This window comes from Lithobates pipiens, unplaced genomic scaffold (genome assembly GCF_037356315.1).
Source record: "Lithobates pipiens isolate NorthernLeopardFrog02 unplaced genomic scaffold, aLitPip1_a1.2 Scaffold_16, whole genome shotgun sequence".
Lineage (NCBI taxonomy): Eukaryota > Metazoa > Chordata > Amphibia > Anura > Ranidae > Lithobates > Lithobates pipiens.
The window spans coordinates 443,972,793-443,988,200 of record NW_027507748.1 but is presented as its reverse complement, the minus strand read 5'-3'; the positions used below and the strand labels follow the sequence as shown (position 1 = coordinate 443,988,200).

The 15,408-nt window shown below is 46.5% G+C and overlaps 1 protein-coding gene across 2 annotated transcripts in view; it reads right to left on the bottom strand.

The window, feature by feature from the left end:
• Window positions 1–3,309: 3,309 nt before the first annotated feature.
• LOC143983254 (uncharacterized) overlaps window positions 3,310–15,408 on the bottom strand; it is a 78,815-nt gene continuing 66,716 nt past the window's right edge. For both annotated transcript variants that reach the window (XM_077482726.1, XM_077482725.1), the window contains one exon: window positions 3,310–3,622. In XM_077482726.1, coding sequence (XP_077338852.1) covers window positions 3,489–3,622 — 134 coding nt within the window. In that variant the 3' untranslated portion in view covers window positions 3,310–3,488. The remainder of the gene's footprint in view (window positions 3,623–15,408) is intronic.

Here is a 15,408-nt window from a genome sequence, read left to right as displayed (position 1 = left end):
TAAATGGTTGTAGCTGGAAGTGTCTGTTACTGTATGAGGACGCAGCAGCTGCAGGTTTTGGGCTGGGTTCACACATATCCGTCTGCGGTTTGCAGTTCAGGTGCGGTGTGGTGCGGTTTTGTTCACTGGTTCAGGTGCAATTCAGATGCAAATTTTTACTTAAGTTCACATCTAAACCAGACCCAAAATCACATAGGACCCTTTTCAGAAATTAACCGTGGCCGTCTGGACATGTGTGAACCAGCTCCATTGAAAGGCAGTCCGATTTAAAATGTATATGTGAACCGGTCTGTTTAAAAACGCATCCAATTTGCATTTATGTGAAGTGAGCCTAAATTTGACAAGTGTGCAGGGTGAGTGGCCCTAAATGCACACTGTCTGTGTTTGGGGCTATACACCTGCAGCCGCACACCTGTGAAATTAGGACCTATTGTTGTGTTCGTACAGCTGCTGCACCCCCCCCCCCTCTCTCTTTCCCCTCTCTCTCTCATCTCCCTCTTTCTCTCACCCCCCTTTCTCTCTCTCATCAACCTCTTTCTCTCACCCCCTTCTCGCTCTCTCACTTCCCCTGCTCTCTCTCACTACCTTCTCTCTCACTCATCCCCCCATCTTTCTCTCACCCCTCTCTCTCACCCCCCTATTTCTCTCTCACTCCCCTTTTTCTCTCTCACTCCCCTTTCTCTTTCTCACCCCTTCTCTATCTCTCTCTCTCTATCCCCCACTCTCCTCCCTCTCTCTTATCCCCTCTCTCTTTCTTATTTCCCCTCTCTCATCCCCTCTCTCTCATCCCCTTTTTTTCTCACACCCTTACCCCTCTCTCTCTCATCCCCATCCTCTCTCCCACTCTCCTCTCTCCCATCCCTCTCTCACCTTCTTATCTCTTCCTCACTTCCCCTTTCTCTCTCACCCCACCTCACGCCCCCCTCTCTCTCTCCTACACCTTTTCCCTCTGTCTCTTACCCCCCTATCTGTCTCACCCCCCCCTTACCCTCTCTGTGTCCCACCACCTTTCACCCCCTCTCTGTCACATACCTCTCTCTCACCCCCCTCTCTTCCACCCAACTTTCTCTCTGTCTCTTACTCACTCTCTCTCTCCCCTTACCCCCTCTCTCTCTCACCTCCCTCTCTTTCTCACCCCCTCTCTTTCACACCCCACTCTCTTTCACACCCCATCTCTCCCATTATCCTTTCTTTCACCTCCCTCTCTTCCACCCCCTCTCTCTCACCCCTGTCCCTCTCTTTCACCCCTCTCTCTCTTCTACCCCTCCCTTTTCTCAGTCTCTCACTCCCCCCTCTCACCCATCTTTCTCGCTCTCCTCTCTCTCACCGCCCTCTCTCACCCCCTCCATCCCACCCACCCTCACCCACTCTCTTACTCCCTTTCTCACACCCCCTCTCTCACCCCTTCTATCTCCCACCCTCCCCTCTCTCTTTCCCCTCTTACACTCCTCTCATACATGCAGGCAGGGGGAACCAAGTGGACAGTGAGTGACAGATGACAATAAGTGAGTGTTACTGATCCCCCCCCCCCCCCAAGCACTGCCACTGATCCCATCCCACCACTCATCCCAATCCCCGTCCCCCACCATTGTCACTGACCCCATCAACCCCTCAGCACTGCCACTGATTACACACTCCCCCTTCCCCAGCACTGCCATTGTTTTTTGCCTCCAGCACTGCCACTGATCCCATTCCCCCCACAACTGCCACTGATCACCCCCCCCCCCCAGCTCCAGCAACCAATTTGTGAGTGGTAATGATGTGCACTAACATCTAGCAACCAATCAAAAAGCAGAAATTATATGTTGTAACCTCTAGCAACTAATCAGTGAGCCGCAATGTGTGCTGTAACCGCTGGCAAGCAGTCACAATCATTGCCCGATCTGCTGCATAAACTTTTCAGTCTATCTGCTAGTCATTGTATGTCACAGAGCAGGTGGAGAGCAAAATTTGCATGCAAGCAGGGGTTGGGAGGAGGGAAGCCCCAATAAAACGTTTGCCCAGGGTCCAGTCAATATTAAAGATCGCCCTGGGGTAGAGAGTAGGTGTATATTAGTGGAGGTTGATGTGGCTAAAATATGACAGAAGAACTGAGTAATCTGAAGATGACTCATTGGGCTTCTTATTTATTGTATTACTTTATATATACTCTGTTGGACCTGTCATCTGTGGCTGGGATTCAATAAATTATACATTCTCTAGAAAAGAACCAATGTTGCTTGAAATTCAAGAGGTTGCATTCCCCACTTGCGCTTCCTGTTTCCACAAAAATGATTATAATAATAATAAAAATTATTATTTATCACAGCTCTTCGGGAGCATCTCTGTGCCCTTAATTTGCCCACTCTCTTGACAGCTGATCTCAGATTCCTGGACAAAGATTTTGCGGTCTAGGAAATTAAGACAGCCATCTGATCCTTCCCTAGCTGAAAAACGCCAGGCCCTGATGGTCTACCTGGGGAGTGGTATCATATGTATGCATTGTTAATTGCACCTAGACTCTTAAAATTGTCCTTTAATTGTAAAGAGCAGATGTCCTTGGCCCCTACTATGTAACAGGTGCCTGTTCTTCTTATCCCCAAACCCAGTAAAGACCCAACTCAATGTGCCTCCTACAGGCCAATCTCCTTATTGAACTATGTTTTGAAAAATCTTGAAAAATGCTAGCGACTAGATTTCTGATGATTCTCTTGTCATTAGTTAATATAGACCAAACTGGCTTCATGCCAGGGAAGTCAACCAACATCAACTTGGGAAAGGTCTTCATTCACATGCAACTGTCCCCAGCCAACTCCTCCTAGAGTACTGGTGGCACTTGACAAGGCATCCGATACAGTAGCCTGGCCATATATGTTCACTGTCATGGAGGACTTGGGATTTGGGGTGGAATTCCGTGGGTAAATCACCACCATTATTTTTACAAACTGTCGCCAGTCAGTGTCCCCGGTCAGCACAGCACCAATTATATGACAACGCTGTACTGCACTGGTGACAGTATGTAAACATTTTTTTTAAAAGTTTTATTTTTTAATTTCTAAATTTTTCCCCAAAAAATTACAAAAAAATCCTTAAAAAAAATACGTCATGTGTCTAACTAAATAACTCGGACTGTCTACTTTCCAAAAGTGATCATTTTGGGGATATTTGTACTGTCCTGGCATTTTCAGGGTCTCAAGAAATTATATATACACATATATACATATACACACACACACCATAGTTTGTGAACATTTTCCTAGAGTAAATAAATATACACTGATTTGGGTTATTTTCACCAAAGAAATGTATCAGAATAAATTTTAGCCTAAATTTATGAAGACAGATTATTTATTTGCAAGATTTTATAACAGAAACAAGGAAAAATGCATGTTTTTGGCCTTTTTCATATATGTATCCATATATATGTAGGATGAGAAGCTCACAGTGCGCCGGTGAAATCAGAGCTCGTACAACTGTGCAAGACTAAGCATGAAGGCTGAAGTTCAGCTTTAATATCCATTATTTTTGAAGAACTGCGCTCGTGCAACAACATCGTTGCTATAATCTTTTCCAGTTGTGCGATGGTCAACATCATTTAGGTCCCTTACATTTCCAGCACCAGTATTGTATCCAGCAATAGCCCCTACGAGAAGTTTAAAACAGTTAAGTTATGCATACTGTTTTAGTGTTAATTACAGGTTATCAATTATAATAACAAGCAATGGGTCTGTGAGGCCAGAACTGATTCATTCCAGAAAAGACAAAGGAGAATTCTATACATATATAGCCTTAAAGCTGTACAAATAACAGATTAATGAGACTTAAGTGGGGATACCCTGCCATTCTGCTAATTCTGACAAGAACTTGTACATACCTCCCAACTTTTTGAGATGGAGATGGGGGGACACCTATTAACAAAAGTATGTACGCATAGGACACCCCCTGCCACGCCCCTCTGAGAATTATACAATAAAAAAATGATTAGTTAAACCCACAAGTGCTTGTTTTTACCACTACTATTTCTGTATATTGGCTTTTGAAATTTACAAATGCAGCAATTTAGAAATTGGATGAAAAAATTATGAAGATCAGACCAAAATGAGGGACAAATGAGGAGGAAAGAGGGATTTTGTTCCAAATCAGGGTCAGTCCCTTGAAATCAGGGACAGTTGGGATCTATGCTTGTATGGTTGTGCCCTGACCCTGTGTTTACCTATTGGACAGCAAATGTAATAAGCAGTCCCAATGAGCAACAAAGAGGTGCCAAGGGTAAGAGGGAGGCTAGAGCACAACTATGTGAATTCTGGTCAAAATTAGCATAATAAAGCAATCCTTGATTTTGAAGCTCTAGGGCAGGGGTAGGCAACCTGGGCCCTCCAGCTGTGGTGAAACTACAAATCTCATCATGCCTCTGCCTCTAGGAGTCATGCCTGTGATTAGGGTTAGGGTCTTGGGACTTGTAGTTTCAAAAAAGCTGGAGGACCGAGGTTGCCTACCCCTGCTCTAGGGGGTAAAATTATAAAACAAATGATGACGGACACTCCTGGATGTACCTGCTATACAAAAAAACAGATGAACTGTTAACGCTTGGGGCCCAAGTGAGAAATCCCCATCTTCCTTCTGCTGTGACCACAACAGCTAAGGCTGGCCATATACTATACAATTGTAGCGCTGGTATCCTTGTCTACTAATGTGTATTAGCATTTATAATGGAAGTTTATGGACGTTTCTATGGCTTAGTGTTTGGCTCCATCTAGCTGCCAAACACTGATAGTGAACTTAAAGGATTTTTGCTTTATCAAAGCATTGAATTTGGTACAGTAAGTGACTGTTATTTACACTGGAGAGTTGACCTTTTTACCCAGGATGCCGGGTGACCTACCCATGGACACCCTCTCTTGCACTGCATGCTGGGTAGGACATAAAAGGACCCAGAGCGGCCATCTTAGGTCTCTTGGGAACACATGGCCTGCCTGTGAGAACTTGTGAGGAGGCCTTTCTTTTTCTTTCTTTCTATTTCTATTTCTATTTCTTTCTTTCTATTTCTATTTCTATGCCACTACTGAACATTGGGCATAGATAAGGACATTAATTTTATGCGACTATTTGATTGGGCTATTTGTTAGATTTATATGCATAGAATATTCCTTACTCCCCATATTTCCCTCTACATACTAGAGAATGGTTATTACTATAGTTTCAGGTTAGGTACACAATTTAAAAAAAACTTTTCAGGTATACATTTTGAATCATCCTTAATGTACACATTATAGTTATGTGACATTAAATATGGGTATAAGTTTTTTACATCAATTCTTTTTAGGATTACATGCTGTTGATACCGCACTCGCGTTGAATCTTTTTTGTTTTCTGCGTGTTATGCGAGGCAACGTATGGATGGTGCACCGCCCATCTCATACTATTAGGGTATTAATATACACATATATCATTTTGATTTTTAATTTTATTTTTTACCTTTATCCTCGATTTTACCATTTGGAACATTTGTGGGATGAAGTTATTGCCCATGTGCCATATTGGTTCATATCATATGCGGGTTTGCTGCATATGTCAGTATGAGATAGACCGCACACGTTTCAGGGTTATTTGCCATCAATCAAAATGGCGTCTCGAGACTAAGTCTTGCATCTCAGAACGAGGCTTGGGTGTAATATTAGCTATATTAGGTGGAGCGTCACTGCGCTGCCCGTTCCCCATTGACAACGTCAGGTATGACGAAACGCGTCTGGAAAGGCACGCAGTGACGCCACCACGTTGTAGGAGAGGAGGACGGGCTCCTGTTTGCCGGCCGGCTTTTTAGGTTTTTTATACATGCTGTATACATTCGACTTACATGTAAGTGCGCTACTTTTTATCTATAATAAATTGTCTCAACATTATTACGCTATGTTGGTTCCTTCTATTCCCTGGGGGCCACTGAGTAACATCTTTGGGACCATGGAATAGAATATTCTCTTGGGAGTGCTGTTGTGATGCGGAGAGCTGACCCATTATAAGGAGGATTATTTTGGTGTGATCTACCATCTAATCATAACGCTCCAACTTATATACCCTCTGGTAAGCGCACTCACTATATGGTGACGGGCACTTGTGCGCATTCTGAGTGTGTTGAATCACTGTGGTGTCTTCATTTAAGAAAACAATTGCTGATCATATGGACACATTTATGAACTTTCTATGAACGGACCTTTTTTTTGCATTGTCATTTTTTATGCATTTTTTGATTTATATGCACTTGAGGTGTTTTGATTGCATCAATTATTTATATATCAATTAATTATATTTTATCTATATATAATTTTATTCCTTTTTTATAATTGGTTAGAGGGTTGGCGCAGCTTTTTGTATTTTTGTATTATTGTTGGGTGTTTGTATCACATTTATTGCTGCTGCCTATACTACACACTGTAAGTTTGCTTTTCACTATTTTTACCCAAGCGCGGTTTATACTTTTTTCCCGGAGGAAGCAGCCTATTGGATTGGGAATATCCAGAGGCACTCATTTTAGCATAGGAAGACCAGGTCCACCTATCAGAACAGAACGGAGTGACGGAGTCAGCTGACGTAGAAGCAATCTGCAAACACCGGACCAAAGTTACCATAGTGAGCTTCCAATCCATTTGGTGAGCGGGTTGCGCCCCACAATTTTCTAAACTTTGCGTCTAGTCAGACTCATATACAGGCCTCGCTGGGATCCATAGTCCCACGGAGGAGGAGTATAGCAACTCACACTAGGCAGGCATAAGGCCTACTTACTATCGCATCTCAAGTATTGTATTATAATTACGGAAGCAACACTAGGATTATCCTTAACTCAACCTTAATTACTTTAACCCTTGGATTACAAATTATAAGGAATTATCATTGCTAGCAAAGACAAGAAGACTAAAGACTGAGTACTTTAAGTGAGATCTCATGTATAGCTATAAAAAGTAAGGGGAGCTCATATTATTTATATAGTTTAGAACTGTTTTATCAAAATTCATTGTCCTGTCATTTTATGTTGGGATGACAGTACAATTGCTGTAATCACCTGTTTACCAATATATACAGTAAAATATACTTTGGTTAAGTACCCTGTTGTGTGGAGTATTGTTTTCTCCCAGCATGTGGAGCCAGTGGATCCTGAGAGGACAAAACAGGTATATTGTCTTATATTGTACTGTATTGTATTGCACTACAGCTGTGTTAAGGGGACCAAGGCAAGTTAGTGGGGTTTATTAGCAGTGTGCAGGCCCAAATCAAAACAGCAGCTCCTTCGGGGGTCAGTGCTACATGTGGGGGCTCGTCAGGGATCCTGTCACTCTGCAAACAAGCCCACCCCCTTAGTACCAGTATGGACCCCCTCACAGTGGTCCAGTGGTGCGAAGTGGAAGGCACATGCTCAGAAGCGAGCGTGGTCATTGAACTCCCAGGAAAAGACTGGAGAGAGAACCAGGTTAAAGAAATTGTACAGGCATTGTCCCCAGACAGAAAGGCCTATGTGATCGCAGTAAGACCAGACTATGGGACCGCCCACACTTACACACTAATAGAGTAGAAGAAAGGTGTCCCTAAGAATTTCCAAGGTACCAGTGTGAAACTGTCTGACAGAACCAAATTTTGCCTGACACACCGAGAGAGGCAAGGTGAAAGCCCTGTCAGTTCAAAACAAGGCGAAAGTTCCCTCTTGGTCACACTCAACCACGATTGAGCCAGAGCTTCTTACTACTCTAGGGAACTTTGTGGTGAAGTGCCAGAAGCGAAACCTTGGGAACTCCTACCAGAAACTTAGTATTTTCTCAGGAAGGCAATCCATATCCCCGGAGGAAAGCAACTTTGAGGAATGGTTGGAGCTGACCATACAAGCCCCGGATGAGTGGGACATCCCTGAAACGCATCAAAAACAAAGGATTGCAGAGAGCCTCAGAGGGCCTGCTTCGGAAGCTATCCAAATTTAATAAATTAAAATGAAAAATTAATAAAAGCTCGGCAAGCAGAACTCAGGACTAACTAGACATCCTGCAGGATGTGCTCAGACGGACAGAGAAGGTCTCCGACCTAATTTACCAAATGGAACACACCTATCAACAAGCTGGAGAAAAGTTATCAGATTATATGGGACGATTAGACAAAGTCCTACATCAAATCTTGTTAAAGAAAGGACTAGACCCCCGAGAAGTGGATGAGACAAGAGCAAAGCAAGTCCTGAATGGTGCACATCCAATAGAAACCTTCATGCTCCAGTTAAGGGCCCGTCAAGATGGTGGCATCCTGAAGTATCCAGATCTGATCAGAACTGTGCGTGAAGAGAAGGCCATTCTTGAGAGGAAAAAAAAAGTCCAAGGGCCAAAGTCAGTAGTTGAAATCAGGGTGGCTAGTGCCACTAGTGGTGACCCTCAGATCGAACTTCTCCGACACAGGTGGCACAGTTCATGGAAATGATGGCTCTGTTGACTGCCAAGCACACCACCCCCCCCCCCCCGCCCCCGATGGTGGGGTTCAAGTACCAAAAGAACTGACAAGTTCCACAGTGGTAAAATAACTCAGGACCTGTTTCAATTGTGGAGGGGTCGGACATCTCAGGCGAGAACGGGGAAAAAATCCCAAAAGCCGGCTTTAAATTTCCGAGAGCCCCAGTGAAGGAGTCAACTGGGTGCCCTACTACCATAGCTAACTCCAAATAAACCCGTATGCACCAGACCCCTGGGACTGCAGTCAAGGCAGAAGAAGGGGAGGCTACAAAAGCCAACTGTAAAGGTACAAGCCACTAAGCTGGCCAAGAGTGCCACTTCCCGTGGACTTCCTCCCAAGTTAGTGGGGCCCTCTCCAATTGTCCCCATCCAGACAGAGTGGATATACACAAAAGCCCTGCTGGACACCGGAGCTCAAGTGACATTGCTCTACAGGTACTTCTATGACAAACATCTCAAGCACCTGCCATTACAAAAGCTATAGGAGCTGGAGATATGGGGATTAGGGACCCAGAACTTCCCATATGATGGTTACCTGCTGGTCAAGCTCACTTTTGAACCAAGTACAGCAGGGAAGGCGGAAACCTTTGACACCTTGGCAGTGGTGTGCCCTCGCCCTCCAGGAGCGGACAAAAGTTCCCTTATCATTGGAACAAACACTGACTTGGTGAGAAGACTACTTGCACTGCTTGTACTGCAGGAAAGGATCCTCCCCACAAAAATACACCCAATGCTAGCTCAGGTGTGCCGAGACTAGGGATGAGCCGAACACCCCCCGGTTCGGTTCGCACCAGAACTTGCGAACGACCCCCGCGTTCGGTACGAACGTTAGAACCCCATTGAAGTCTATGGGACTCGAACGTTCGAATTGGAAAGTGCTAATTTTAACGGCTAATATGCAAGATAGTGTCCTAAAAAGGGTTTGGCGACCTGCCTCCTGCCTCAGGGGACATGGGTCACTGCAAAAAAAAGTTTTAAAAACTACCGTTTTGGTGGGAGTACTGATTTTAATGACGATTAAAGTGAAAAAAAAAAAGTGAAATATTCCTTTAAATATGGTGCCTGGTGGGTGTCTGTAGTATGCCTGTGAAGTGCCACGTGTTTCCCATGTTTAGAACAGTCCCTGCACAAAATGACATTAAGCGGAAATAACACCATTTAAAACTGCTTGCGGTTTTAATGTTATATCTGGTTCCTGCAATATGGTTGAAAATCATTCAGAAAAATGGCATGGGTAGCCCTCCCTGCCCATTACCAGCCTATTTGGGTCTTGTACGCATATTAAGGGGAACCCTGTACCCATATTAAAAAAAGGAAATGCGTGTGGCCCCCAGGCCCTATATACTCAGAACAGCAGTATACAGGCGGTGCAAACAAGACTGGGACTGTGTAGGTTTGTTGTGTTAAGTTGAATCTGTTTGTAATTTTCAACTGGTACATTTTTAAAGTGTAGCTCCAGTCAAAAAAAATATTTTTAAGCTTTTTGGAAAACATAGGGAAGGGTTATCACCCCTGTATAATTTGTTTTGTCGTCCATCTTTTTTCATCTCACTTGCTGTTGTCTCCTTCCGTTTGCAAGTAGGAGATGTTTGTAAGTTGGATGTTTGAAAGTAGGGGCCTGCCCTATATGCTCTGCAGAAATGGCGGAACAAGGTGTTGGTTTTGCAACAACATTGTAAGCCCTCAAAGTGACTCTTGGTGGGCGCTGGAGCGCCCTGCTGTGAACGATTATATCAAGAATTGTAATTACATGCCATTGTTGAACAGTGGTAGAAAAATTGACCTTTGGTGGTTGTGGTGCTGGTGCCACAACACTATAAGTCCTCACAGTTACTCTGGGTGGGCACAGGAAGGGGCCCTCCTGTGAAATATTATATCAAGAATTGTAATTACATGTCCCTGTTAAACAGGGGCAGAAAAATTGGGCCTTAGGCACTGGTGCCATCACACTGCAACCTCTGCCATACACTATAGTTTTATTGCAGGAATTAGCCCTGCTGCAAAGCATTGCATCAAAAATTGTACTTAAACGCCCCTGTTAAACAGGGGCAGAAAAATTGGGCCTTAGGCACTGGTGCCATCACACTGCAACCTCTGCCATACACTCTAGTTTTATTGTAGGAATTAGCCCTGCTGCAAAGCATTGCATCAAAAATTGTACTTAAACGCCCCTGTTAAACAGGGGCAGAAAAATTGGGCCTTAGGCACTGGTGCCATCACACTACAACCTCTGCCATACACTCTAGTTTTATTGCAGGAATTAGCCCTGCTGCAAAGCATTGCATCAAAAATTTTACTTAAACGCCCCTGTTAAACAGGGGCAGAAAAATTGGGCCTTAGGCACTGGTGCCATCACACTGCAACCTCTGCCATACACTCTAGTTTTTTTGCAGGAATTAGCCCTGCTGCAAAGCATTGCATCAAAAATTGTACTTAAACGCCCCTGTTAAACAGGGGCAGAAAAATTGGGCTGCTGGCATCACCCAGAACCAAAAATGTTCTTCCAACATATCAGCGGAGGAGGAAGAGGATAGACAATCAACATAACAGGACAGTCACTCAGCATCAGCATAGGCAGTCTTGAAGGGATGTGGTATTTCAAAAAAAATTATTCGGTTACATCAGCTTCAGGTGCTTGGTAGCTGTGGGTGATCCAAGACTGATTCATCTTGATGAAGGTCAGTCGATCAACTGATTCGGTGGACAGGCGCACCCTGTGATCGGTAACGAAGCCACCAGCAGCACTGAAGGTGCGTTCCGAAAGAACGCTGGATGCAGGACAGGCCAGTAGCTCAATTGCATACTGTGCAAGCTCTGGCCAGTGATCCATCCTCAAGACCCAGTAAGCCAGAGGATTTTCAGTGGGAAAGGTGTCCAAGTCTGACCTTGCCCCTAAGTATTCCTGCACCATGTAAATTAGACGCTGGCGATGGGTGCTGGAACCAATCATACCTTGGGGCTGCGGACTAAAAAATTGTCTGAAAGCATCAGTCAGACGGCCACCTTCTCCACCGCTCCTTCTGACTGATGCCTCAGCAACACGTTGTCCAGGACCAGGAGTTTGTGACCTCCCAGTCTCTGGGAACGCGTTGCACAGAGCTTTCTGCAAGGCCTCCCGGAGATGTCTCATCCTCTGCTCCCTCTGCGATGGCAAGATAAGGTCGGCAACCTTACCCTTGTACCGTGGATCAAGGAGAGTGGCCAGCCAGTAATGGTCCCTCTCCTTGATCCGAAGAATACGAGGATCCTTCCGCAGGCTTTGCAGGATCAGGGAGGCCATGCAGCGTAGGTTAGCTGAGGCATTCGGTCCGGAGTCCTCTGGGTCACTAAGGACAACATGATCCGCAGCTACCTCCTCCCAGCCACGTACAAGTCCACGTGTTTCTTGGGACTGTAAATCATCCCTATAAGACTGCTGCTGCTGATGCTGAGTGCCAGCCTCCACCTCCATGCTGACACAATCATCCTCCTCCTCCTCTTCCTCCTCCTCACCCTCTTCCTGTGTGATGGGTGGCACAGCAGGAACACTGTCTGGATAAAGGGGGCCTTGAGAGGCAAGGAAGTCCTCCTCTTCCTGCCTCTGTTCTGCCTCAAGTGCCCTGTCCATTATTCCACGCAGCGTATGCTCCAAGAGGTGGACAAGAGGTATAGTGTCACTGATGCATGCACTGTCACTGCTCACCATCCTTGTGGCCTCCTCAAACGGTGACAGGACAGTGCATGCATCCCTGATCATGCCCCACTGGCGTGGTGAGAAAAAACCAAGCTCTCCTGACCCTGTCCTGGTGCCGTAGTCACACAGGTACTCATTGATGGCCCTCTGCTGCGTGTGCAGCCGCTGCAGCATGGCCAATGTTGAGTTCCATCTGGTGGGCATGTCACATATAAGGCGGTTCTTGGGCAGGTTCAACTCCTTTTGGAGCTCAGCCAGCCGAGCACAGGCATTAAATGATCGGCGGAAATGCACACAGACTCTCCTGGCCTGTTTCAGGACATCCTGTAAGCCGGGGTACCTGCCCAAGAACCGCTGCACCACCAGGTTAAGGACGTGAGCTACACAGGGCACATGGGTCAGTTGTCCCTGTCGGAGGGCGGAGAGGAGGTTGGTGCCATTGTCGCAAACCACCATTCCTGGCTTAAGCTGGCGTGGCGTCAACCACCTCTCGGCCTGCCCCTGCAGAGCTGACAAAACATCCGCCCCAGTGTGGCTCCTGTCCCCCAAACAAACCAGCGCAAGCACGGCATGGCATCGTTTTGCCTGCGTACTTGCGTAGCCCCTGCAACGCCTACGGAGCACCGCTGGTTCTGAGGACAGAGCACTGGAAGAGGCCATGGAGGAAGAAGAAGAGGAGGGGGTGGAGGAGAGAGGTGTGTCACAACCAATAGTAGCATTTTGGAGGCGTGGTGGCGGAACAACCTCCAATACTACTGCACCTTGTCCTGCATCCTTCCCAGCAGCCAGAAGAGTGACCCAATGGGCCGTGAAAGACAGGTAACGTCCCTGTCCATGCCTGCTGGACCATGAGTCAGCGGTAATATGCACCTTACCGCTGACCGCCCTGTCCAGCGAGGCAAGGACATTGCCTTCCACATGCCGGTAGAGAGCCGGAATTGCCTTCCGTGAGAAAAAGTGGCGTTTGGGGACCTGCCACTGAGGAACCGCACATTGTACAAACTCACGGAAGGGGGCCGAGTCTACCAACTGAAAAGGCAGCAGTTGAAGTGCCAGCAATTTAGCCAAGCTAGCATTCAACCGCTGGGCATGTGGATGGCTGGGAGTAAATTTCTTCCGCCGGTCCAGCAGCTGGGGCAGGGACATTTGTCTGCTATAATCGGACGTGGATGTACCACTAGCAGAGTTCCCGGAAGCACTTGGCTGTGACACACCTAATTCTACACCTTCATTCCTCTCAGAGCAGGTTTCAGAGAGGACTGAAGGTCTAGTGGGGTTGGAGATGCCAGCTGATGAGGAGCAAGGAGAGGTCCGCTTTGTTCTTTGGTGTGGGTCTTTGAGGTATGCTTGCCAACGAGCTGCATGGCAGGTCAACATATGTCTGGTCAAGCATGTGGTGCCCAAGCGGCTGATGTTTTGGCCACGTGAGATACGCTTGAGACATATGTTGCAAATAGCAGCGATGCGATCTGATGCACTCGTCTCAAAAAAGGCCCACACCAAAGAACTTTTAGAATAACGCGCAGAGGAAGCGCTCTGCGCAGAGGAAGCGCTCTGCGCAGGCGGAGCTCTGCGGTGTGATTCAGTCGGTGTGCTGCCCCTAAGCTGGCCCCCGGAGGGCATCCTGCCTCGTTGGACATGTGCCTCCTCCTCCTCCTCCTCCTCCTCCCTCCTTCCAGGCACCCACGTGGAGTCAGTGCCCTCATTATCCCCTCCCTCTTCATCGCTGTAGCAAACCTGGCAGTATGCTGCAGCTTGTGGAACATGACTGCCAGATTGCTGTCCTTCTTGAGCATCCCCTCTCTCTGTGCTCACGCTACTGCCTTCCTCTAGCTGAGTGTCATCATCAGAGCCCACCAAACACTGAGCATCCTCCTGGAGCATGTACCCAACACTGTGCTCAAAGAGTTCAGGAGACTCCTCAGGAGGACGTGGTGGGTCTAGGGAAGGAGTCACTGATGATGACATTGAGAGGAGGGACGACGATGTGTTGGCAGCTGCTTTTCTACTACCCTGAGACTGGGTGAGAGAGGATGAGGAGGATGAAGAGGGCTTGGTCATCCACTCTACCAAGTCGTTGGCATGTTGCGGTTCAACATGTCCAGCTGCAGAAAAGAAGGACAAGCATGTCCCATGGCCACGTGCTGATGACAATGCACCGCGTCCACGACCAGCACTGTTGTCTCTAGACACAGAGCCTGCTTGCCCTCTTTTATCGGCTCGCGCCTGTCTGCCTCTCCTTGCTGGCCTTCCAGACATGGTAATGGCCTGAAGGGAGTTGGGTAAAACAGTAGTTGGGTAGTTTATATTGTGCTGGAGGCACACAACACCCACTAACTCCTGCAGATGCCTTTTTTATAGAACAGCAGAGTTAAAGGGGTATATACAGATGTATACTGTGCTGTGCTGGAAGCACACACAACTTCCAATAACTCCAGCAGATGCCAATCGGGCCCAAATAGAGAACAGCTATGTAGGTGGATAATAGCGGTATGTACTGGGTACAGAGCAGGCACACAGCACGCACTATCTCCTGAGTAGTGATGGCCGAACGGTTCGCCCGGCGGTCGTTTCGCGGCGAATTTCCGACATTCGCGGTCCGCACGTTCGAACGCCTTTTTCCGTCGTTCGCCGCGGCGGACTTACGTGTTTAATGTATACAAGAACTTTAACCTTTGGTGACACGTTTATCATGTGATACAGGACAGCCAATTGAGACATGACAGCACATGGACACTTGTACATTCCCCCTAACCTATAAATACACCCGATCCGGTGGCCATTTTACATTCTTTCTTCTGTTAAGATAGGGACAGGTTCCTGTGTGGAGTAGGGAGAGATAAACCACTAGCTATTTGGTACACAAAAGTTCTTTTCAGGACTGGTATAGGTGTTAGGTGTTGATAGGTTTGCTGTGCTGCTGATTCTTGCAGCAGCCTGAGTGTCTTTTGTTAGTTTAGAGAAAGGGAAAGGACGGTGTATGCTACAGGGACAGCCAGATTAGTCTTTCATCATCATCATCATCATCATCATCATTAGCTGTTACTATCAAGGTCCACAAAAGAGCTGTTCCAGTAACCACTAATCGTTCTCTTTTTTTGCCAATTTGTATAGGGACAGGAAGGAAGCAGTGTTGTCAGGCAGTGAGGGTAATTTTAAAGACTTGCTGTTATTATTAGTTCCACAAAGGTTCTTTTCAGGACTGGTATCAGTGGTACAGTAATAGGCTTGTACATGTATAATATTCTTTCTTCCAAATATAGAAAGGATATTATACTTGAC